Below are 23293 nucleotides of genomic sequence, written 5' to 3'. Positions count from 1 at the left end.
CGGTGACGCGCAGATGATGAGAGCCAGGTGGAGAAGACAGTGCGATCATGTGAAAGAGGGCGATTCTGTGGAGGCTCGACTAGCGTTGAGTATTCACTTGGAGGAAGCCAGTAACCGGCAACTTGAGCTACTGCCACACGATGACGGCAAAGCCGGGCCACATGACCAGGCAATCCACACGAGTAACAATTTGACCGATCTTCATCAGTACGCCAAGGATTGTGGAACTGTCGAAGCGGTCAGAAAAAAAGGTGTCAGAGCGTGAGGAACTTGAGGCACAGGCGATGGACGAGCAACGTAGGTTGATCAGTAGTGTACAGGAAGAGCCTAGGTCAGGGGTGCAGCGACAGGTGCGGGCGGAGGTGCTGGCGCGGACGGAGGGACCGACAGAAGGGCCTCAGCCACTTGTTCGTTGATGTCCTTGAGAAGGCCGCCAGGTATGTAGATGACCCGGAGTGGGATGGCAGAAGCGCACACAGTCTTTAATGTGTGCGTATTGTGTAGGGCGGTCGGGTTAGCCGACAGGCCAGCAAGCCACTCCACAAGCGGGGCGTGCTGGCAAGAGAGGAGCGTCTGCTTGCGCAGCTCGTCGTAGCTCTGGCAGGGACTGACATCTCAGGCAACTGTGCGGAGAACTCGAGACAGCAACATATGAAAGGCATCATCTTGTATTATTTTCAGAATACGTTTGATATTGTCAGTCTCGCACATCTGGGCGTTGACACGTGATGACAGGTTGACCAGATCCTCAACAATGTTGTAGGCGTTACCGGAAAAAAGCAACTAATTACGTTACTCATTATGCTAAAAAATGAAACTCGTTGCCGCCCTACGTTACTTACAAGAAAAGTTACTAGTTACCGTTACTTTGCCATTACTTCATGGTCATAAATTTTAACTAGGCATTTTCGCCTTAAGAAATCACGATAGCAATTTCATAAAGTTCATAGTTCACATAAATATCATAGCCCAAACAACAACTTTACACGAAATTTTGATTTAAAAAGAATACTTTGCACAAATGTTCTTGAGCATAGCAATGTGATAATCGTCTAAATTTGCCTGTAGACTTACTCGTGATGTGTTCTAACTCCGTGGCACATAGTGAAGCCATTTTCTCAACGTGAAATTAAGCAAAATTCTAACATTACAAATCAATTCTAACATTACAAAGAAAACTTCGGAGAGCTCTCAAGAAATTTACAGTAATTCTGGAAAATGTGGTGTTTCAGAATTATCGGCACATTATCACTCTTTCGAGAGTTGTGTGAGTGGTTGGTTTGGGAAGGGCGTATAGGTAAAGGCAAGTGGGTGAATTTGTGTTCGTGCACGTGTTTCGCGCTTTATAGCTATTCTGTCTTTTTTTAGTTGGGTGCTTCGTCAAGGGAAGATGTTTTCTTGCACGCATGCGAGCGCAACAAGGGTGGTCGAGAGCACATGTACATGTTGTTTATTTGCAACATTTCTTTAGGTGCTCTGCGTTTTTTTTTCTAAAAAAATGGCCAGATTGGTGGACTATCGCAACAAAAAGCAACTAGTAATGTTACACTTCACGTTACCGAAAAATGTTAACTTAAGTACGTTACCCGTTACACTTCCGAAATGGTAACGAGTACGTTACTAAGTTACCGAAAATAGTAACGCGTTACCGCGACCGCTGATCTTCAATGTAGCTTGTGAACGTCTCACCCAACTACCGGGAACGCTAGCGCAAGCTGTGTTCGGCGCGTAGTATGCGCACAGGATGGCGTCCGAACACTTCCGTGAAGTTCGCCTCGAAAGCGGTCCACGCAGAGTAGTGGGCTTCGTTGTTTCGAGGCCACACGTTGACAACGCCGGTCAAATGAAGCATAACTTTGATCAACTTAGTGGCATCGTCCCACTTGTTATATGTGCCCACCCGCTCGTGTGATGTGAGTCAGTCTTCAGCGTCATGATCATCAGTCCCGCAGAAGAGGGAGGGGACCCGCCGCCGGAGGCAGCTGGAAGAGGAGGGCTGAGCCCGCCTGCAGGTCTTAGTGGCCGGCATGTTCGGGCACACCTGGCGTCGGTGTCGTGTAGCTGCGGAGTTCCAGGGGATACAAGGACGAGAAACTGAGCCTCCACCAAATGTAATGGGGGCTTAGGTCAGCACGGAACACAGTCTCTGGTGTTTCAGGGTCAGCAGGCCTCGCTCTGATATATGGCAGTCTGCTCAGGCCTAATGCCCGTCTTCACAGTTTTAACAATTTGTCAGTGCCCGAAAGCTTTCTGGCATTGTTACATGCTTTGATTCCTTTTTATGACTGGCATCAAGTTTAGAATAGGACAGAGTGTCATATGCTTTATCTCACTCTAATGCAAATATTAGTTCCCGGTTGCGCATTTCTGTATGCTCCTCGCCTATATACATGACTTGCAGGTTTACCAGTACGTTTATTATTTTTCTCATAGGAGGCTACCCGGACAGTGCTCGTTTTGGAGACCTCCTCCTGTAATACTGATAATTTTATATAGGTAAAAAAAAGGAAATGAATTCATTGAATATCAATAAAATTCAGCCCAAAGTACAACTTCTAATTGTAATTTTCAAGTTTATTTTGTGAGCACCTCAACTGTTCTTTCTGCTTTGATGCTCTAGGCCCGGATCCTCCAGAGAGCATTCACATCGCCAGGTCATCGCTCTCATTGGCCCGTCTTGAGTGGAAGCCACCTGGAAAAGTTTCTGGAAGCATTATATCATATACCTTGAAGGTTTGCAACGAGTTCACGGTATGCATCCCAGAGGGAAATGTCAGTGGCTGCACCGAGTATGAGTCATCAGAGAGGTGGCTGGAGTTCAAAAGCGTCTCTGACACCAAGTACTGTGTTTTGGCCACGGCTAGTGCCCAGTGTGGCAGGGACATCCTTTGGAGCAGGCCGACGGCGGTGGAGATCAGGACCCCTTTGTTTGGTAAGCCTGGAGAGCCTTTGGCTAAAGACCGTCATTCTTCGCTGGCTAGAAGCTTGGACAGTAAGAAGTTTAAAGCATGTACACCAGCATTGTGTAACGAATTTATTCAAATATTTAAACCCTCCTAGGATGAAGAGACCAACTGACTGCTCTTGAGGGCCGCAAAGACATTTGAGCAGTATTTTTTAATCCTAGAATATGAACATATTAGTCACAAGAGATCAAGTAATTCTAAAGCAATATTGCCGGGAAAAATGTCTCATGGCGGAGGTCCTACGTACCTTTTGAATAACATTCGGCCGAAATATTTGCACTGAGCGAAGTTTTGCATAAGCACCTTTTTAAAGGGCTTGAAATAATGTTTTAAAACCACAAAACAATTCACCTGACAGCGCTGCTGCCTCAGCGGGCCATGTCGCGTTCAAAGGACAAAATTTGCTTTTTTCTGGAGCTCTGTACTCTATGAGGCTTGTCTTGCTGGATGGGTGAGGTGTCTGGCCGAGCAATTGTACCTTTCTTTTTTCCGGTAAATAAATCTGTGTAAATCGTACCTCTGTGTAAAGTTTTTAGCCAACTGCTTCTCAAGAAATTAAAAGCTCGGAAGTGACACTCTATTCCCGGAAGGCAATCTTTAAAACTTACACCTTCTAATTTTTACTAACAACTAATATTGGACGCGAAAAAATACTGAAGATTAGGCCACATGAGTCCGAAATTCCCTCGGTTCGTTTCACCCGGCTAGAACGCTGTTTTGTTTTGCAATGGTGGTTACATTTCACTCTTGCACCTCGTACATTGAGAGTAAAGACTGGAAAGCAGTACGAAACTGCTGAACTTCAACGAATACCGCTTAGGTTTCATCGGGCCGTACCCGGGTCTATGATAAAAACTACCTATGAGGCAGCAGCTGCGGCATTACGTTATTACGTTTTTTTTTTCAGTAAAACTTCCTACGCAACATTTATCTGCTATCAAATTGTGCAACTTGCCAGTGGTACGGTCAAACTGAGCGAGATTACATACATCGACGTCAACATATTTACTTCCGTGATTCAGGTTACGTGTAGTAACGGATAGGCTTTTTGTGTCTTTATGCATTGAAGATTCGCGAAATTTTTTCGATGTATTTGTCAGAGTAATAATAATAATTGGTTTTTTGGGGAAAGGAAATGGCGCAGTATCTGTTTCATATATCGCTGGACACCTGAACCGCGTCGTAAGGGAAGGGATAAGAGAGGGAGTGAAAGAAGAAAGGAAGAATTAGGTGCCGTAGTGGAGGGCTCCGGAATAATTTCGACCACCTAGGGATCTTTAACGTGCACTTACATCGCACAGTGCACGTTAAAGATCCCCAGGTGGTCGAAATTATTCCGGAGCCCTCCACTACGCAGTTTTGTTTTTTACTACGAATGGTACTTCATAGAATTAAGTACCATTTATTCTGGTTTCGCTGCTATAGTATGTAAACGCTTTGTGGTCAAATGGCACAATTTTTTTGTTGTCAATGATTTTTTAGGTTTTTGAGTGTTCTCGATCAACCACTCGTACCTTCCATCTGAACCGTCTTTTGTTCTAACCTATTCTACCATCTTTAGACACAGTTCATTGCGTGTGCAGTCGTGTCGCGTCCCTGTCATTGGCGCTGTTCCAGACATTTGATATCATGCGCACTTGTCGAGCTCACGTTTATATCGTCATGATAAACCACTTGTGCCTTCCAACGGACATCATCTTACTCTCCCGACCTATCCTGCCCCTATTTAGTCCACAATTCAACGCCTATGCAGTTCATTTTCGCTCTCAACGCAACACGAACGGGACACAAGACGGACTAGCACAAACTAGTGCTAGTCCTTCGTCCTGTGTCCCGTTCGTGTTGCGCTGAGAGCGAAAATGAACACTTACCAACTCGCCCAAATTTCCGCCTTGCTGAGCCTATGCAGTCGTGTCGCGTACCGGTCGTTGGTGCTGTTTCCATCATTTCCCTGCGTGCACACTTGTCGAGCCCATGTTAATATGTTCCCGATCAACCACTCGTGCCTTCCAACGGACATCATCTTACTCTCCCGACCTATCCTGCCCCCATTTAGTCCACCACTCAGCGCCTCTGCAGTCGTGTCACGTACCTATCGTTTGTGCTCTTTCCTTAATTTCTCTGCATGCACACTTGTCGAGCCCGTGTTAATATGTTCCCGATCAACCACTCGTGCCTTCCAACGGACATCATCTTACTCTCCCGACCTATCCTGCCCCCATTTAGTCCACCACTCAGCGCCTCTGCAGTCGTGTCACGTACCTATCGTTTGTGCTCTTTCCTTAATTTCTCTGCATGCACACTTGTCGAGCCCGTGTTAATATGTTCCCGATCAACAACTCGTGCCTTCCAACACACATCATCTTACTCTCCCGACCTATCCTGCCACCATTTAGTCCACCACTCAGCGCATCTGCATTCGTGTCGCGTACCTATCGTTTGTGCTGTTTCCTTCATTTCTCTGCATCAACACTTGTCGAGCCCGTCTTGTAGTCTCGATCAACAACTCGTGCCTTCCACCGGACATTACCTTACTCTCCCGACCTATTTTGTCCCCGTTTAGTCCACAATTCAGCGCCTCTGCACTCACGTCGCGTACCTGTCGTTGGTGCTGCTTCCTTCATTTCTTTTTGTGCACACTTGTCGAGCCCGTGTTTATATCTTCTCGATCAACCACTCGTGCCTTCCACTGGGCTACATCTTACTCTTCCGACCTATCCTGCACTCTTTAGTCCACCGTTGAGCGCCTGTGCAGTCGTGTCGCGTACCTCTCGTTGGCGCTGTTTCCTTCACTTTACTTCGTGAGCCCGTGTTTCTATCTTCTCGATCAACCACTTGTTCCTTTCACCGGACATCATCGAGCTGCTCCGACCTAACTTGCCTTCTTTAGACCATGATTCAGAGCCTGTGCAGCCGTGTCACGAAGCTGCCGTTGGCGCTGTTTTCCTTTCTTGACTTCAAGCACCAACTAGGCCGCCAAATAGTCCTACTCGGATTTTCTGTAGGCCCTTAGCTGCTGAGTAAATAAAATTTGCCGACATTTTTTCATTATAAGCGAAGATTTGAAATAGAATTCGGCATATTTTGATTTTTTTAAGAGAAAGTGTATCTCTTATGCGTATTGTAAAGCGAATGGCCCTCCCAAACGTTTCCATTTAATTCTTTCCTACGCTGCCATCAATGTACTATCTTTCATTCTACCGCGAAGCATGTAACAGAGGTACTTCGCGCAAATGTCAGCGTTGTCAATGTGAAGCTTTAATGAATAACGCCGCCACGCTCCTGTCGCACCTTCGCCCGCCACATAACCACCGCGTAACCTTAAATTGGGATCTTCCCCCGCCCAAGGTCACCGTCAGTCCAGAGCACTAGTCCACACCCGCCCATGTACCCTTCGGAAGTACCATCCCAGGCTCGATTCCCCAACCATACCGCGTGGGTATGGGTGTTATTCGGTGGTTTCGTAAACACGAAAATATGTACACATACTATGGCTCCTTCGCCTAACGCAGTGAAAAAGGTAGAGGATAGATGTGGCCAGATAAGAAAGAGGCGGTAAGCCGCACAGGTGTTATTTTCAGTTGCTCTGAGACTATAGAAATTCAGTCCAAAGCAGGAAGCTGCAAAGAAGGGAGGCTCGCCGACAGCACCGCGCCAGCCGAGGCAACACGGGTGACTAATGAGGGTGTTAAAGTTTAAAACACTGTTTAATTTAGGCAAATTTTGTTACTTGAAATATTTTTTTGCAGAGGATATGCTCTGTCGTTTGCCAAAAGAAAACAATAGAGGGGACTCGGGCAGCTTTCTTCGCTCGAACGACCTTTCCAGTTAATCCAAAAAACTGGTGTCGGCGTTGTCGGCGTTGTGATCGTTAAATAGGGTGGCGTAGCTGACTCAGGCAGCCATCTCCGGAGAAGCAACGACCCTCCCCAGGCCTCAAAACAGGCCCACCGCATTTTGAGCAAGAAGACATGCTTTGCAGGTGGAAGTTAAATTAATGGCTGCTGGTGAGAGGTTGATGGGGAAGCGCAAATAGAGTCCCATAAGGCAAGATTAGCGCACAGAGACGTACCATTTTAGCTTTCTTTTTTGCTTCCCCCTGCCCTGTTTAGAATAACAGTGTTGAAGGTTTCCTTCTGAAGATGAGTACTTATCCGATACATTGTTTGGATGCAATTGCTTCGATTGTGTTCCAGAGAGCTTCACTTTATAAGTTCTAAATTCCGGACAAATGCAGTGGAGCTGTGGCTTGCTGCTTTCATTGTTGATTTTCTTCTTACTAGAACTCTGTCTATGTCTACCTACAGCTTTTTTTGAACGATCGCTTTCGGGAGTTTTGTTTTGCGGCCACCACCTTCTGAATGTTTTTCAAACGCGCTGCATCGTCACTGAGGCAGCGGGCATCAGGTTTACGTTGTCTGACTCTTTTCTTCGAGATCTTAGCTTTGCCAAAGTGGTAAGTTACTGTGGATATGCTTAGATTCCAGAAGAAATAATTTCCTCTCCTTTCTTTATTTTTAACTGAACCACGATACATCTCATGCTTCGTTTAATAATGCGCTGCAGTCGTCCAAGCAGAGAGACGTCAGAACCAAAACATGAGCTCCTTGTGTTTTCTTCGTTATTGTCATGTCTAGTGCGTCACATCCAGCCTTTTAAATACCATTTTTAATCGCATAGACACTTCAAAGAAAGAACTTGTGTTCCCAAATGTTATTCCTTCCGAGGGATGTAATTTCGGTTTCTCTACGGAGCATTGCATTCACTGTGCTTTCTAAGAGGATATTTTCAAGGAAGCTCTCTCAGTGAAGTAGCTGAGTGACTTAAAATTTCAGATTACTGGTATGTTTTGTCACTTTTCTGAACGTTCATGCTGCTGCTAGTCACAACGCGTGCAGTTCTTTTTGCTCATCAATATCATAAATGTGTGCATTTTGTCAGGCATTTTTTCGCCCCTCAAAAGTGAAACCAAATTTAATCGCAGCTTTACGTGACGTGGCCACCCTGAGGCTCGTGTCAGCAGGTGACCGATCCTTCACCGTATCCTGGAAGCGACCTGAAACCCGCTTCGACTACTACAAAATCGAGGCGACAGGCGAAAATGGCTACGCCAACCAAGATGTTGTAGGGCATCGCGCCGGTTCTTGCAGTAAGGGCACCATCCTTCAACCTGACCAGACTAGGGTTACATGCGGCCAATTCAAAGCCTGCACAACAGCAAGCTTCACAGTGCGCACTTACAGGCAAGGACCACCTGAGCTTACATCTACTGGAGTTACCCTCAGTGACGTCTTTATCCCAAGTCAAGGTAACAATACTTTTATTTCTCTAACCGAGTATTGACAATTATGATACATCGTTTTTCTTGTTTCTAAGCGCAGCATAATAAATGTAGTACATCTGTATCTGAATAAGATATAGAAACCTCTGTCTTATACAGTAACTATGAAGGCAAAGCAAACTGAATAGTAGTCAGTATTTGGCTACACCTTTTCCAAAAGAAGCATGGCGTTAATAATATATAGTAGATATTAAAGGTTAGTGTACCTCGAAATACAAAATCTAAGGAACCAATAGTCCACACGCATTTTGACTGAGTGGAGATCTGTTAGCACATGTCACATTCAAGAGGACTTTTTCCATCGCCAGCAGAACAGCAGTTCCTTCGCACTCCACATATTTGTAGGAGCTAGTGATCCTTGGATGCAGAGAAAATTAATGTAGCATCTTACTCCACCAAGTGCGTCATTGTCGCGAGAGAAAGGAGACCGGTAATGAACTGAAAAGCCATTGATACTGACACAAAGGTAATCGGTTTGTTGACAAGCCAAAACGTAGGTCATTCTTGATATAAGTGATAGTGTTCTGTAAGAGGAAAGAGCTGAAATTTCGTCTCCTTTTTTGAGCAAGCACAAACCCATGTGGGAATAGGAACTCAGCCTTGTTCTCTAACGATGACTTTCTCATTCGGACATGACGTGAACATGACGAAAGCAAGAGCAGATAAGAAAACAAACGGCTAATCACAGACAGAGCGAGCCTGGTGATGGCGAGGGACCTAATTTTGCTGAGTCAAACCCACCACGCTGCGACCAATTTGTCACGTGAAGTAGGCTCAGTTTATTTGCCAAGACTAAATTTGCAGTGATAAAGCTTGTCAGCCTTGTCAAATGTATCATCGGGCGGGCTCGGTCGTCTGTAGGCGTTGGCTGAAGTCGGCCAGTAGGAAATGAGCTCTAGACGTTACGCAAAGTGGCGGCACCACGGCCATCTTTCTGTCACTGTCAGGGTTACGTCTGCACTAACGCCCTAAGAATATTGAAGCATCGTGCAATGGTAGAGAACGAAATGGAGTCGAACGGAAGTGGATTGTAACAGAATACGGCCCCTGCCTTAGGAGTACTTCTGTCCACGCAATCGGGCACTGAATCCAATCTACGCATTTATTCGCAGTTAGAAAACAGCGGATGTGAATGCGACATGGCTAAGGCACTCTATGGAAATTAAGCGCTAGAATTCGCTCTTGAATTTCTAGAAAGTTCTTTTATTTTATAGCAAAAAACACCCCAAAAGTCTAAGCTTGCCAGACCTTTGGGTTGGTCGGAATTTGTTTCTTTATGTTTTCAGTGCGAGAAAACGTTGCCCGTTTACAAAGACGAAAAGCAAGCAATTTTTTTTTGTTTCACTGTAAGAAAGCATTTTTTGTCACTTGTGCATTTTTCGGCATGTTTACAACTGCAGAACATTTTATTATTTCCCTAATACTGCAGGTCTCGGTTCACCACAGAGCATTACCATGGACGTTATTTCAACCTCATTGACCCGACTTCGGTGGGAGGCTCCTGCGAATGTGTCTGGAACCCTGGCAGAGTATACGGTTGAAATCTGCGACACATTCACGGCATGCGATGTAAAAACGAGCCTGACCGGGTGCATCAGACAGCGTACGCCAGTGACTTCGCTAGAATTTCATAGTACCATGGACAAACCGTATTGCGTCAAAGTCACGGCAAGCGCCTGGTGTGGTGCTGACCTCATCTTCAGCCGTTCTGCCGTGGCGGAAATCAAAACACCTTTGTTAGGTAAGCTTCTTTCAGTAACGGAATATGAATTCTCTGACTTCTCACAGCTGACAAATTGCAGAGAACTGTTTCAAGGATGCCTTAAATTAATGATCACAACCTCACCATTCCAAACATTCGCAAACGCTGGCGACACACATTGTTACAAAATAATATTTAGCAGCATGCCTCAATATTCTAACGAGGGTTTCACGACTCGAACTCAGGATGTCGTGTGCAAAGGAATCGCAGGCTAGCGTGATACTGAACTGAAATCTCTACCCCATCTTTTTTTTCGAAGAGGAGTCGACTAGCCTGAAACGCAGCGATTGTGCATTGAGCTCCTCGAAGCTGAGTATGGTCGTCTATCTCGGGCAACTGAATATAGACAGCAGTGAATTTAGAGGCAGAATGGTTGAAAAACGGACAGCAATGTCCAATACATAGACAAAGCACGCGTGGCCATTTAGTTCTAGATCGCCCTGGACGATTTGGGATTACCGTTGAAATAAAACAAAGTGGAGGATGCCCTAAACAAAGAACATAAATATCTCAAACAATAAACATTTCCGGCAACATCGTTTGAAATCTTCATCTTTTAAAGAGACAAAAACACAATATTTGCTCATTATAAGAAAATGGCATGTGCCATAGGGATTCCATCACCCGTCGCCCAACGGCAACAATTCATGAGCCAGAAACTATCCGTAATAAAAATGATGCGGCTTAAAACTGCGCTGCTTAAAAACAAAGAGCTCCAGCTAAACGCCTGTTTTTCTCCTATGCCACATGATTGTGTCGTTTTTTTTTCTCAAAGCTAACGCTGTCCCCTTAAATACTGCACTTCAGACATCACTTCATTCCATTCCAGTTCTTCCTGCTTGAAGATATTAACAAATTTTTTTTGCAAAAAAACAAAAAAGTAACGTCATTCTTCTTAACGCACAGTCTCTACGCACTAAACAGGATGAATGAATCGCATTTCTTGGCTTGTTTGAGTTCGAGTTCGGCATCATCTTTTTTCACCGAGACCTCGTACTGAACTGATCATGAAGCTCTTACCAAGGCGCACTATAAGTCCTTCCGAAAAGCCGCCTAAATAAATAATTCTTGGAGTAATGATAGGTGCAAAGAAATCCTTTCGCTGTTCAGTCCTTCCTGGCTTTACTAAATCTGTGAAGGATTTGAAATACTTTCTCTAAAGGCTGGGCAGAACATTTTTTCTCTTTTGTATAGACCTCCATGTGGCAGCCTCTCTAACTTTTTTTTAGTTCCTTGACACTTTTCAACATGGATAACAGAAAACAGGCTTCACCTAGTCATTGGCGGCGACATCAACACAGACTTTTCTATACCCTCAACTCAGCAGCATCAAAGGAATAACCTGCTAGACTGTTACGGTATAATTATTGCCATTATTGACCCAACGCTCTGTCCACATCGACCCGAGGTTCAATAGACGCTTTCATAACAAATTTGCATGAGAAGTCAATAGTGTCCGGCGTTATCTCTAGGAAGATTAGTGATTACTAGAGATTTTTACTTCATAGATAATCGTGTAACAAAGTAAAATAAAACTCCACTCTGGAACAGCGACAGTTAGTGCATAACGATACTTAGACACACGTTCGGTCTAGACGAAGAAATACACTGGAGCCCTGTTTATGAGGTTACAGATTCTGTGAAAGCAAAGGATGTATTTATAAACATCATAAAACCGGTGTACATTGAAGGCTTCCCATACCGAAGCACCAGAAAACCTAAGAACGCTCGTAAGCCATGGATAAACAAAGAATGTTTGAACATGATAAAACATAAAAACTACCTTTAAATTGTTTCCTTAATACCTTAGTAGAAACATAGACGACTTCCTTATATTAAAGGCGTCCAGAAAAAAGGTGACATGATTTCTTCGTCAGGCTGAGAGAGAATACATCCATAGTTTAATCAACAAGGATGTTCTGACACGAAATGCTAAATTATGAAAACAACTTCATACCATTATTATTCTATCCAAACGCATAACTGAAGTGGAAATCATCATTGATGATGAGAAGTTTTCAGCAAAATACTGGATAATTATTTTAATGGTTTCTTTGTGTCTGTTGCGCATACCGTACATCACCCTACTTGCATGCGATATTTTGGTCATGTCAAACTCGTTTGCTGCTTTCCTGTCTCTAGCAGACCAAAACGAGATCAAGCGTTGCATTATTAGCCTCAAAAATTAATTCGCAGGACATGGAATTATTATTGAAGTGGAAATCATCATTGATGATAAGAAGTTTTCAGCAAAATACTGGATGATTATTTTAACGGTTTCTTTGTGTCTGTTGCGCATACCGTTCATCACCCTACTTGCATGCGATATTTTGGTCAAACTCGTTTGCTGCTTTCCTGTCTCTAGCAGACCAAAACGAGATCAAGCGTTGCTTTATTAGCCTCAAAAACAGTAAGTCGCAGGTCAAGAGCCATCCTTTCAAAGCTTCTGTACTACATTCCACAATGCAGGAAAAAAAACATTTATACAACTCATTGTTCACCAGTGTTACAAATTATTGTTTCTTACTCTGGGATACAAGCAGTCTCCAATACTACAAAACTCTATGTACTACAGAAAAAAGCAGTTACTGCAATTGGAGTGTCGTGCTCGGCTTAATCAGAGTGAAATGCTTGGGAAATGGCTCTTCTACCGCATCTTGAGTAAATGAAAAATACATTGTGCCATAGCGCTCATTGGCTACTGATGCCGTTGCGTCATAAATATTAACGATCATCATCAACTTTAACTGCTGTTTCACCCAGGGAACTTTTCTCAGTAGCGTGCAAACTGCGAGAGTCATTGCAATTCTTAAAGGAGGGGATGCTAATAGTTTATCCAATTATCATCCAATATATATACTCTCTGTATTTTCTAGCGTTTAGAAAAGCTATTACATGCGAGGATACTAGGTTTTTGCGATCACACCCAGTCAGCACGGATTTAGCAAATTACAATTCATTGCGACCGCTCTTCTAAAACAGAAGGAGCTGATTCTAGATTCTTTTGAACACAAAGAACCAAGTCTAGGCATTTTGCGTAGATTTTTCTAAGCGTCCGATTGCGTTAATCACGAAACTTTATTGATAAAACTAGATACGTGGGCTTTTCGTGGTTTTTTATGGTATAATTCAATCCTATTTAGATGCCCGGTTTCAGCCGGTTGTAATTGATAACACTGTATCTGACTCCGAGCGTATTTCTGCCGGTGAACTCGAGGATAGCATACTCGGACCGCTACTTTTAAATATCTACTTTAATGATATTGTAAACAGTGACCCTAACACCACTTTGTTGTCTACTCTGACGACATCATCCCATTTTTCAGAGAATCAAGTGTATCGAGACTGGAAATAGGTGCTACGAGGTGCCTACGTTCTTTCACCCCTGGACCCTTTCTAACTCGCTGAATATCAATATAAGCAAAACAAAAGCTCTACTTTTTAGATTCTATATGTCTGTTTCTCAGTAAACATTATCACTCGGTTCGTAAAAAATACACATGTCCCTTTCCTTAAAAGCCTTGGTGTCATGTATCACGCGACTTCATCATGACAATTTCATGTTGATAATTCAGCTGCTCAAAATTCAAGAGCCATTCTTTCAAAGATTCAGTACTGCTTTCCACAATGCAGCACAAAAAAAACATTTATACGACTCATTGTTCTCCAGTGTTACAAATTATTGTTTCTTAGTCGGGGGTACAAGCAGTCTCCAATACTACAAAACTCTATGTATTAGAGAAGAAAGCAGTTACTGCAATTAACAACATTCCATATGATGCACAAAGCAAAGCTGTCTTTGAGGCACTACACATTGTACCTATTCTGCAATTCTACTCTATCCTGTTGCGTAAAAAGTACACATCAAACATTAATCAAGGAACTGCATTTTTCGATGATTTTTCTAAGATAATATGTAGAGAACGCGCCTACAATACGCCCATTGGAAACAATTGGTCTGTACAGCGTACGCAAACTACGGCACACAAAAACTGTCCTATAATCTGCCGTTCATTTTAAATAATTGTGAAAGCGGAAATTAGAGAAGAGTAATAAAATATCGATTCTTTCTTTAGTGTACAAATTCAACCTGCCATTGTGTCTTCTCTCTCGACATGAATGTTTGAGCGTTATATCTTTATTGATGCCCTGATCATTTACATTTCGATGCATTGTGCTCTTTATTTAAATATGTCCAGCATACCATGTGCTGCAGTGTTGTGTGATTTTGGGTTTTTGTGCACAATGAAGCAGCTCTAGGGGGCGGGGACCCCCTCAAGCCTATATAAGCTTTTGTCCCCGCTCCTCACATCCTCCATGTGAACTAAAACCTGATTGACTGATGTAATTGTTGATTTATGGTGCAACCACCCACTGGACACTTACAGGATTGCATATAAGGATGATAAGTAAGGTAGAGCACGAAAGGAAAAATTTCTCTCGTTCCAGTGCTACCTGAAGTGGCTGATCTCAGCCTGGTAGATGTGACGCTCAATTCCTTCACTGTGAGCTGGAAGCGACCAGAAGCTCGCCTTGACCATTACTTGCTCAAGGTGACCGAGCTACATGACCAGAGAGGCAGAGCAGGGCAACACCCTCCGGGCTCCTGCTCCAACGGAAGCATACTCCGCCCTGACCAGACACAAGTCACCTGCACCCACCTCCAAGCGTGCAGCAACTACACCTTCACAGTGCGCACTCACATCCACGGTCCGCCTGAACGCACATCTTTGGGACTAAGTATCGGCGGCATATTCATACCTGGCGCAGGTAGGTTTTTTTCCCATATTTAGAATGCTGTCGCAATGAGAAACATATATGTTTAGAATTCATCTCATGTTCATAAGAATTGGCTGGTATTGTAATAATTCGTACACAAAGTTAACCTGACTAACAGACCGCCCTAAACAGACGAATGCTGAGGGATTGCAAAGCAAGTCTCCTGCGTCGAGAGATACGACGAGAGAATGAAGGCAGTATGGTCATTACCGAACTAAAGAAGATGAAACTGCGATCACTGAATGCGAGCATGAAAGGCTTCTTAATTTCAAATACCATTCCTTTAAAATCGAAGGTACATCTTAATCGCTTCTAATCGTTCGTTATCCGTCAAGGTTTGTAGTGCTAATGATTTATATTCCCATATTCGCATAGAGTATTAAAGAAAAAGTAAAATCTTCGGATCAAGTTCAAGAGAATACATCTCCATTCGGTGCTTTCTTAATCGGTTCGTATTAGAAGAGCGGTGGTCGCCACGTTTACGTTGTTAATAAATTCTCTTTCGACTTGGCACTTCGAACCAGTATAGATAAACACCGGCTAAGCAATAAAACCCATTCGGTTAACCCCACTTCGCTGAAAGTTTTCACAGTTAATTTTTCCAATCTACAAGATTCTGAACAAACCTAGAAAATACCTAACAAAAGCTTGAATTTGTGTGGCGACTGAATGAAACAGTTATCTTTACATCGGATTATGTTCAAGTAGCTAATATTGTAAATCAGTAGGATCAGGCAGTAGCTTGCTGTCACCTTACCAGAAAGTGGTCATTGCATGCCTACTCGCCAAGACTTTTTTTAGGGGTCCTTTGATACTTCTACAAAACATTATGGCTTATCAAAATTTCTAGACAAAACTATGCCGCGCTCGCAATCCTCATGTTGCTTTTGATAGCAAAACAGTGTAAAAATTTCTCGGAAAAGAAGTGTGCGAGGTTCCTGGTGCTAATTAACTTTCAAAAATCGAAAGAAATGCCCTTGCAAACATATCCTCCTACGACATATATATATATATATATATATATATATATATATATATATATATATATATATATATTATATATATATATATATTGCCGCATGCAAGAAGACGCCGAAGATGAAGACTTCGTCTACGAGCGCGAGGCAAGAAGAAGAAGAAGCTGAAGTGCGCGGGGACATTTTCTGGTTAACCAGTAAACCGTTTTACCTTCAGCTCTCCTCGGGGTTGTACCGAGTCCTGACACTGGCGGAGCGTGCTGGGTATGCACAGGACTCCTTCCGGCAGTCCACAGCGAGTCGCGGACATCAACACGCCTGTCCATCGCGCTAGCCGCCGACGTCTAGGCCTTTCCCCGGAGCACAACCATCTACCGGGCGACTCTTCAAACGTCAAAGTTCGCCGGGTCTTCCAAGCCATGGCACCTCTCACCCCTACGTCGGTGACTCTTCACAACACCAAGGTACCGGAGTGCTTCCGCGGAACGCGTTTGGAGATGTGGAAGACTGGCTCGACCAGTTTGAACGAGTGGTCAAGTTCAACAAGTGGAGCGTGGACCAGAAGCTTTGCAATGTTTATTTTGCACTTCAGGATACTGCTAGAACTTGGTATGAAAACCACGAGGCCAGCTTGTCCACATGGAATGACTTCCGCCGCCAGCTGGTGGATACTTTTGCCACTGCTGATCGACGAGAGAATCCGCTGCGCCTGCTTGAAGTGCGCGTCCAGAAGCCAAATGAAAGCGTAGCTACGTTTGCGGAAGACATGGCTCGACTTTTTCGCCGTGCCGACCCCGATATGACTGAGCAAAGGAAGCTACGACATCTCATGCATGGCATCAAGGAGCAGGTGTTTGCCGGCTTGGTGCGCAACCCACCTTAAACCGTCGGTGAGTTCGTCAAGGGGTGCTACAGCTATAGAGCAAGCCCTCCAAGAACGGTGCCGCCAGTATGACCGACCCTTCACCGGTGTTCCACCGACTGCGGCGGCCCTCACTGCAACCGATGGGAACACTCTTCGAGACCTCATTCGAGAAATTTTCCTTGAGGAGCTGCAGCGAATTACTGCTACGAGCGTTCAGTCACCAGACGCCGTCGCAGCGGCCGTTAAAAAAGAGCTCCGGCATGCTCTGTCACCGTCTGCACCATACCATGAGTCTCATCCAGTTGACAGCGCGGCAGCCGTTTGCGGACCAAACCACGTGCCCCAACCCAACAGCAACACGGCCGTCAACACGGCGCCTTACTATGAGCCGGAGCCGCAACCCGCGAGCTATGCGGAAGTCCTTCGTCGTCCGCCGTCAGACCACGCCCCACCGAGCTCAGCGAGTCGTCCGCAGACGCGGTTCATCCAGGAGTCTCAGTGGGCACGTCCCAGCCGCCCTCAGCCGCGCTGAACTGACCTGTGGCGCACTTATGACAGCCGACCACTCTGCTTCTTCTGCGGACAACCTGGCCATGTGTATCGGTACTGCCGCTACCGCCAAGAGGGGCAGGCCTTTCCGCCTGGTTCTGCTCGACGCCATTTCGACGCTGGCCGTGCCCAACTTGAGGACCCGCCGCTCAGCAGGGAAGCCGAATCACCGGGCTTCCGCCGCCGCTCCCCATCTCCGCGGTGTTATTCTTCACCGACGCGTCGTAGCGATGCTGACGTTAGCGGACGGCGCACGCCGAGCCCTCGCCGGGGAAACTAACTGCCGCAACCTCGCGAGGGGAGGTTGCAACCAGTTGAAAAGTTTCAAAGCCCTCACTACAGCCGCAACTGCCGACCGCAACCCATGATTGTGACGCCTCTGTTCACATTGACGCTGCCGCACTACCACCGAAAATGCCGCCTACATTAGCACCGAACATGCCGAACCAGATAAGCAGCCCCGAAGACGAAAATAACAGCGCCGACCTTACCGCACTTCCCCCGCAAATGCCGAGAGAGACGAGCAACCCAAACGACGTTGTTAGCGCTGACCTCGCCGTTTGCATTGATGGGCTGGAGGTACACGCTCTGGTGGATACCGGGGAGGATTTTCAATCAAGACAAAAACTGGCTGACAAGCTGCGCGAAGTAAAAACCGAATGGACTGGGCCAGTAATAAGAAGTGCTGGGGGTCAGCTACTGGCACCGACTGGGAAGTGCACTGCCCGCATAGGAATCTGAAACTCAGTGTTCGTTGGCAGCTTCGTTATCCTCTCAGACTGTTGCAAACACCTAATCTTGGGCATTGACTTTCTGCGCCTTCATGGGGCTGTGATCAGCTTTTGGGACAACGACATTGCCTTCACCAAAAATCATGGAGACCTTGGTTATGCGCAAGTACCACTGATGCCCTTACGAGTTGCCAATGAGGGGGTGACATTACCTCCGCGATCGTGCTCTCTTGTTGAAGTGAAGTGCGACGTGGCGCATACCGGCGATGGCGTCGCCGAACGGGCCGTCACCCTGATAATCAGCCGAGGTGTTTCTATAGCTCGAGGACTAGTCAGTTTGGCCAATGGGCACGCCGAAGTGCTTCTAACAAACTTCAGCGACGAGCGTCGGCAAATTCCGAAAGGCAGAACTATGGCCTTCGATAGCGTCCAAAGTGACCAAGACTATTTCGTGCTGCAACTGGAAGGATCAGTGAGCAAGGCGCCCGCACCCATAGTCGATGTGAGCCAAAATCTGTCGTCTTCAGAACGGGAACGTCTTTTGGAACTCATACATCACTTTCTAGACTGTTTTGCTTCAGAATCGCGGGTCGGCCAAAAACACCTTTGACCAAACATCGCATTATCACGGATGACGCGATTCGCCCGATTCGACAAAATCCTTACCGTGTGCATCCGAAAGAGCGTGAGGCTATTCAGCATGAGGTGGCCGAAATGCCTCGAGAGGACGTTATCCAGCCGTCACAGAGTCCCTGGGCTTCCCCCGTGGTACTTGTTAAAAAAAAGGACGGCAGCTTACGATTTTGCATTGACTACCGCAAGCTCAATCAAGTGACCAAAAAAGACGTGTACCCCCTCCCTCGCTTCGATGATTCCCTTGATCGGCTACGAAATGCACGTTACTTCTCTTCAATGGATTTGGAAAGTGGATATTGGCCAATTGAAGTAGATGAGAGGGATCGGGAGAAGACAGCATTCATCACTCCTGACGGATTGTATGAGTTTAAGCTTCTTCCATTCGGTTTATGCTCGGCACCAGCAACATTTCAGAGGCTGATGGACACTTTGCTCTCAGGACTCAAGCGGCAAACATGCCTGGTGTATCTTGACGACGTGATCGTGTTTTCGGCAACCTTCAAGGAGCATCTGCGCCGTTTGGTAGCTGTTTTTCAGGCCATACGATCTGCAGGGCCTCACACTAAAACTCGAGAAGTGCCACTTTGGTTACGAGAAGCTGCAATTTTTAGGACACGTTGTTAGCCAAGAAGGTGGCGGGCCTGACCCCTAAAAGCTCTCCGCAGTCGCCAAGTTCCACACACATACGGACAAAAAGTCGCATAGGCGCTTCCTGGGGCTTCGCGCCTATTACCGTCGATTTATTGCTGGCTTCTCGCGAGTTGCCTGGCCATTAACTTCACTGACACGCGACAACGCTGTCTTTCGCTGGGGTGAAGAAGAGCACCAATTTTTAATGAACTCCGGAGACGCCTACAGACGCCACTTGTCCTGGCGCACTTTGATGACGACGCCCCTACCCTGCTTCATACCGATGCAAGCAATGTGGGTTTAGGTGCTGTATTGGTGCAGCGCCAGGATGGTGGGGAAAAAGTGATTGCTTATGCCAGCAGGACTCAGTCTAAAGCTGAAGCGAACTACTCGGCAACAGAAAAGGAATGCCTTGCAGTTGTATGGGCGGTTATGAAATTCCGCCCTTGTACGCTCGCCCCTTTAAAGACGTTAGCGACCATCACTCTCTCTGTTGGCTAACGAACTTAAAGGACCCTTCAGGGAGACTCGCGCGTTGGAGCCTTCGGTTACAAGAGTTCGACATGACGGTTATTTACAAATCCGGAAAGAAGCATGCGATTGCTGACTGCCTTTCGCGAGCACCAGTCGGACCCTCCACAATGACCGATGAAGACACTACTTTTTTAGGAGTCATAGATGACGCAACTCTTGCCCAACAGCAGAGAGAGGACCAGGAATTGCTTCCTCTTATTGGTTTCTTGGAGAAGCGAACTACGGATGTGCCTAAGATTTTCGCCCGCAGCCTCTCGTCATTCTTCGCAACGACGTAATTTACAAGAACTTCCGTCCTGGGGGGAACAGTGATCTATTCGTCGTCCCAACAGCTCTTCGCACGGAAATCTTGCAAGCGTGTTACGACGAGCCAACCACTGGGCACCTAGGCTACACCCGCACGTTGGCTAGAATACAGCGCGGATACTACTGGCCGAAACTACCGGCGACAGTGAAGCACTATGTACGGACGTGCGTAGACTGCCAACGTCGTAAATCACCCCCCTGAAAAACCAGCCGGTCTACTTCACCCTCTTCAAGTGCCAAAGACACCTTTCAAGCAAATTGGCATGGATCTCCTGGGACCATTTCTGACGTCTACTGCCGGGAATAAATGAATAATTGTCGCCACCGATTATCTAACTCGCTACGCGGAGACAAAGGCTCTGCCCAGGGGTACTGCCGCCGAAGCAGCTCGGTTCTTCGTTGAGAACATTGTCCTCAGGCATGGCGCTCCGGCACTCATTATAACTGACCGAGGAACTGCCTTTACGGCCGAGCTTTTGGGAACCGTTCTCCGCCTCAGCGGTACCAGTCATCGTAAAGCGACGGCCTATCACCCCCAAACCAATGGATTGACGGAACGCCTCACTAAGACAATCGCCGACATGCTCTGTATGTACGTGGACGTAGACCACAAGAATTGGGACGAAATTCTTCCCTACGTCACGTTCGCCCACAATACGGCACAACAAGACACCACTCGCATGACGCCTTTCAGCCTTCTTCATGGCCGACCAGTGACAACTATGCTAGATGTCAAGCTGTTCCCGAATGCCGACGGTGAAGATGTCGATCAGGACGCCGAGGAATTCGCACAGCGCGCAGAGGAAGCTCGCCAACTAGCGCGTGTGCGCATCAGAACTCAGCAGGAGGCTTACGCACGACGCTAGAATCTTCGCCACAGACATGTCATGTATGAACCTGGCGACAAAGTGTGGGTCTGGACGCCTATTCGCCGTCGTGGACTCTCCGAAAAATAATTACGGCGGTACTTCAGGCCCTATGTTGTGCTGCGACGTTTAACCGACGTCACGTATGAGGTGGTGCCGGACGCGTTATCGACATCCAAGCGACGCCAGCAACAATTCGACGTCGTCCATGTTGTACGTATGAAGCCGTACTACTCGGACCGATCTTGACCTCTTACTTCCTTTTGTTACCATCGAGACGATGCTTCCTGAGGAGGGTGGCAAATGCCGCATGCAAGAAGACGCCAAAGATGAAGACTTTGTCTACGAGCGCGAGGCAAGAAGAAGAAGCTGAAGTGCGCGGGGACTTTTTCTGGTTAACCAGTAAACTGTTTTACTCGGGGTTCTACCGAGTCCTGACAATATATATATATATATATATATATATATATATATATATATATATAGTGCCCACATCCCTTAAGCCTTTCCCCTGTGCAAGCCAACGCAACGTACTTGTTCTGGTTAACCAGTAAACTGTTTTACTCGGGGTTCTACCGAGTCCTGACAATATATATATATATATATATATATATATATATATATATATATATATATATATATATATATATATATATATATATATATATATAGACGTAACAGAGTTGACACACGGTGGAAAAAGTAACGATATTTATTCTAACGTTTCGACCAGGGTCTGGCCTACATCAGTGTGATCACTCGGCCGAAGGACGATGGCCAGACCCTGGTCGAATCGTTGGAAATGTTCTGTATCGGCCAGGCGGTCAGATAAGATTGTACCGTCAATGACGTGTGCCTGACCAGCATGCAGCGTTATCTATAAAAGTACGCTGCCGCCTCGAATAAAGAGCTTTTTGCGTTGCTGCCACTGAAGCGTGTGTCTGCTGCTTAGAAGAGAACATCTGGCGACGAGGATGGGATCTGGCGCGCAGTAAACCACCGCCGGCCAGCAGCAGTCACGAGGCTGAACCGCCGGCGGTACAAGGCGACACGGAGCCCTTGCAGTCACGATTTCATCGACGGTCGAGAGCAGCGCATGAACTATGCGAGGAATCAAAACGTCACGGAGCCCTAGCATTGACTTCAGCGGCTGGCTTGAGCAAGCGAACTTCGACAGTACGGACAAGGCACACCGAGGAAATAGGCTGGGCAGATCAGTGAAATTTGCTCATTATGGCAGAACCCGGACGCAGTCTGCAGCTCGGCTGAATGACAGAATACCACCCGAAAATCGACAACATACGCTCGTATTTTAAACGTTTCGAGAACTACGTAGACATAAATGATGTCTCTGCAGACAAGACACTGAAGTTGTTTATGAAAGTACTCGGCGCGCATGAACATGAAGAGTAAAAGAAGATACCTGTGCCTCATTTTCCTTCTCAGAAAACCTTCGAAGAAATTAAACAGCTTCTGGAAGGTCATTTAAACCCAGCCCGTTAGGTTATCGTAGATCGTTGCAAATTTAGTTGCCGAAAGCAGCAAGAAAATGAATGTTTCGAAGATTTCATCACTGAACTGAAGCATCGTGCAGGAGACTGCAGTTTAGGCACGTTTTTTAAATTATGTCTTAAGGGACAGACTGGTGGCTGGTTCGCGTGATGAGGAAACGCAACAGGCTCTTTTTTCACAGGCTGACTTCACGTTCGAGCTGGCGTGCAAAAGAGCGCTGGAAAAAGAGATAGCTGCACAACAGGCGAACCAAATGCATGAGTTGGACCCAAAACCGTGCAGCACCAACGTCATTCAGGGCGAACGTCATCGTGATAAGGAAAAGAAATCGAGGACGGTTACATGGTCAAAACATAGGCGAGAGCAAAAGCAGCGAAGTGCTTACAGGCATTGCGGAAAGCGTCATGCGGGAGAAATATGTTGGTATCCAAACTGCACCTGCAGAAATTGTAACCAAAAAGACATTTGCAAGCCGTCTGCAAAAGCTATCAGATATGTCGACACCACGGATGACGAATCCAAAGGTTTGAGCTGTCAAACTGTGTTCTACTCGGGCAAAAGTTAAAGGGGCTACAGCGTCGACCTGAACATTGAAGGCAAAACTGTTCCGCTGATAATTGACACCGCTGCAGCGGTCACGATCGTATCAGAGCAGTTGTATAAGCAGTATTTCCCGCATAGCAAATGTGTGGAATCAAAGGTGTCGTTGCGCACTTACACCGCAGAAAAGCTCAAGGTACTTCGAAAAGCAAACGTTTTAGTCAAACAGGAAGGAAGCCAGATATTTTTGCCCGTAGTGGTAGTGCAGAGAAACGGAACGCCGATGCCTGCTCTCTTGG

General features: G+C 46.0%; 1 protein-coding gene across 1 annotated transcript in view; it reads left to right on the top strand.

The window, feature by feature from the left end:
* The window catches only part of LOC144103952 (uncharacterized), an 86399-nt gene that overhangs the window by 10886 nt on the left and 52220 nt on the right, over nt 1–23293 (top strand). Inside the window, exons 3-6 of the mRNA XM_077636677.1 lie at nt 2621–2932; nt 7951–8274; nt 9737–10048; nt 14519–14839. Of these exons, the coding sequence (XP_077492803.1) occupies nt 2621–2932; nt 7951–8274; nt 9737–10048; nt 14519–14839 (1269 nt within the window). The remainder of the gene's footprint in view (nt 1–2620; nt 2933–7950; nt 8275–9736; nt 10049–14518; nt 14840–23293) is intronic.

The sequence above is a fragment of the Amblyomma americanum genome, chromosome 9 (genome assembly GCF_052857255.1).
Source record: "Amblyomma americanum isolate KBUSLIRL-KWMA chromosome 9, ASM5285725v1, whole genome shotgun sequence".
In the NCBI taxonomy this organism is placed as follows: Eukaryota; Metazoa; Arthropoda; class Arachnida; order Ixodida; family Ixodidae; genus Amblyomma; species Amblyomma americanum.
This window is presented reverse-complemented; position numbering and strand designations above follow the sequence as displayed.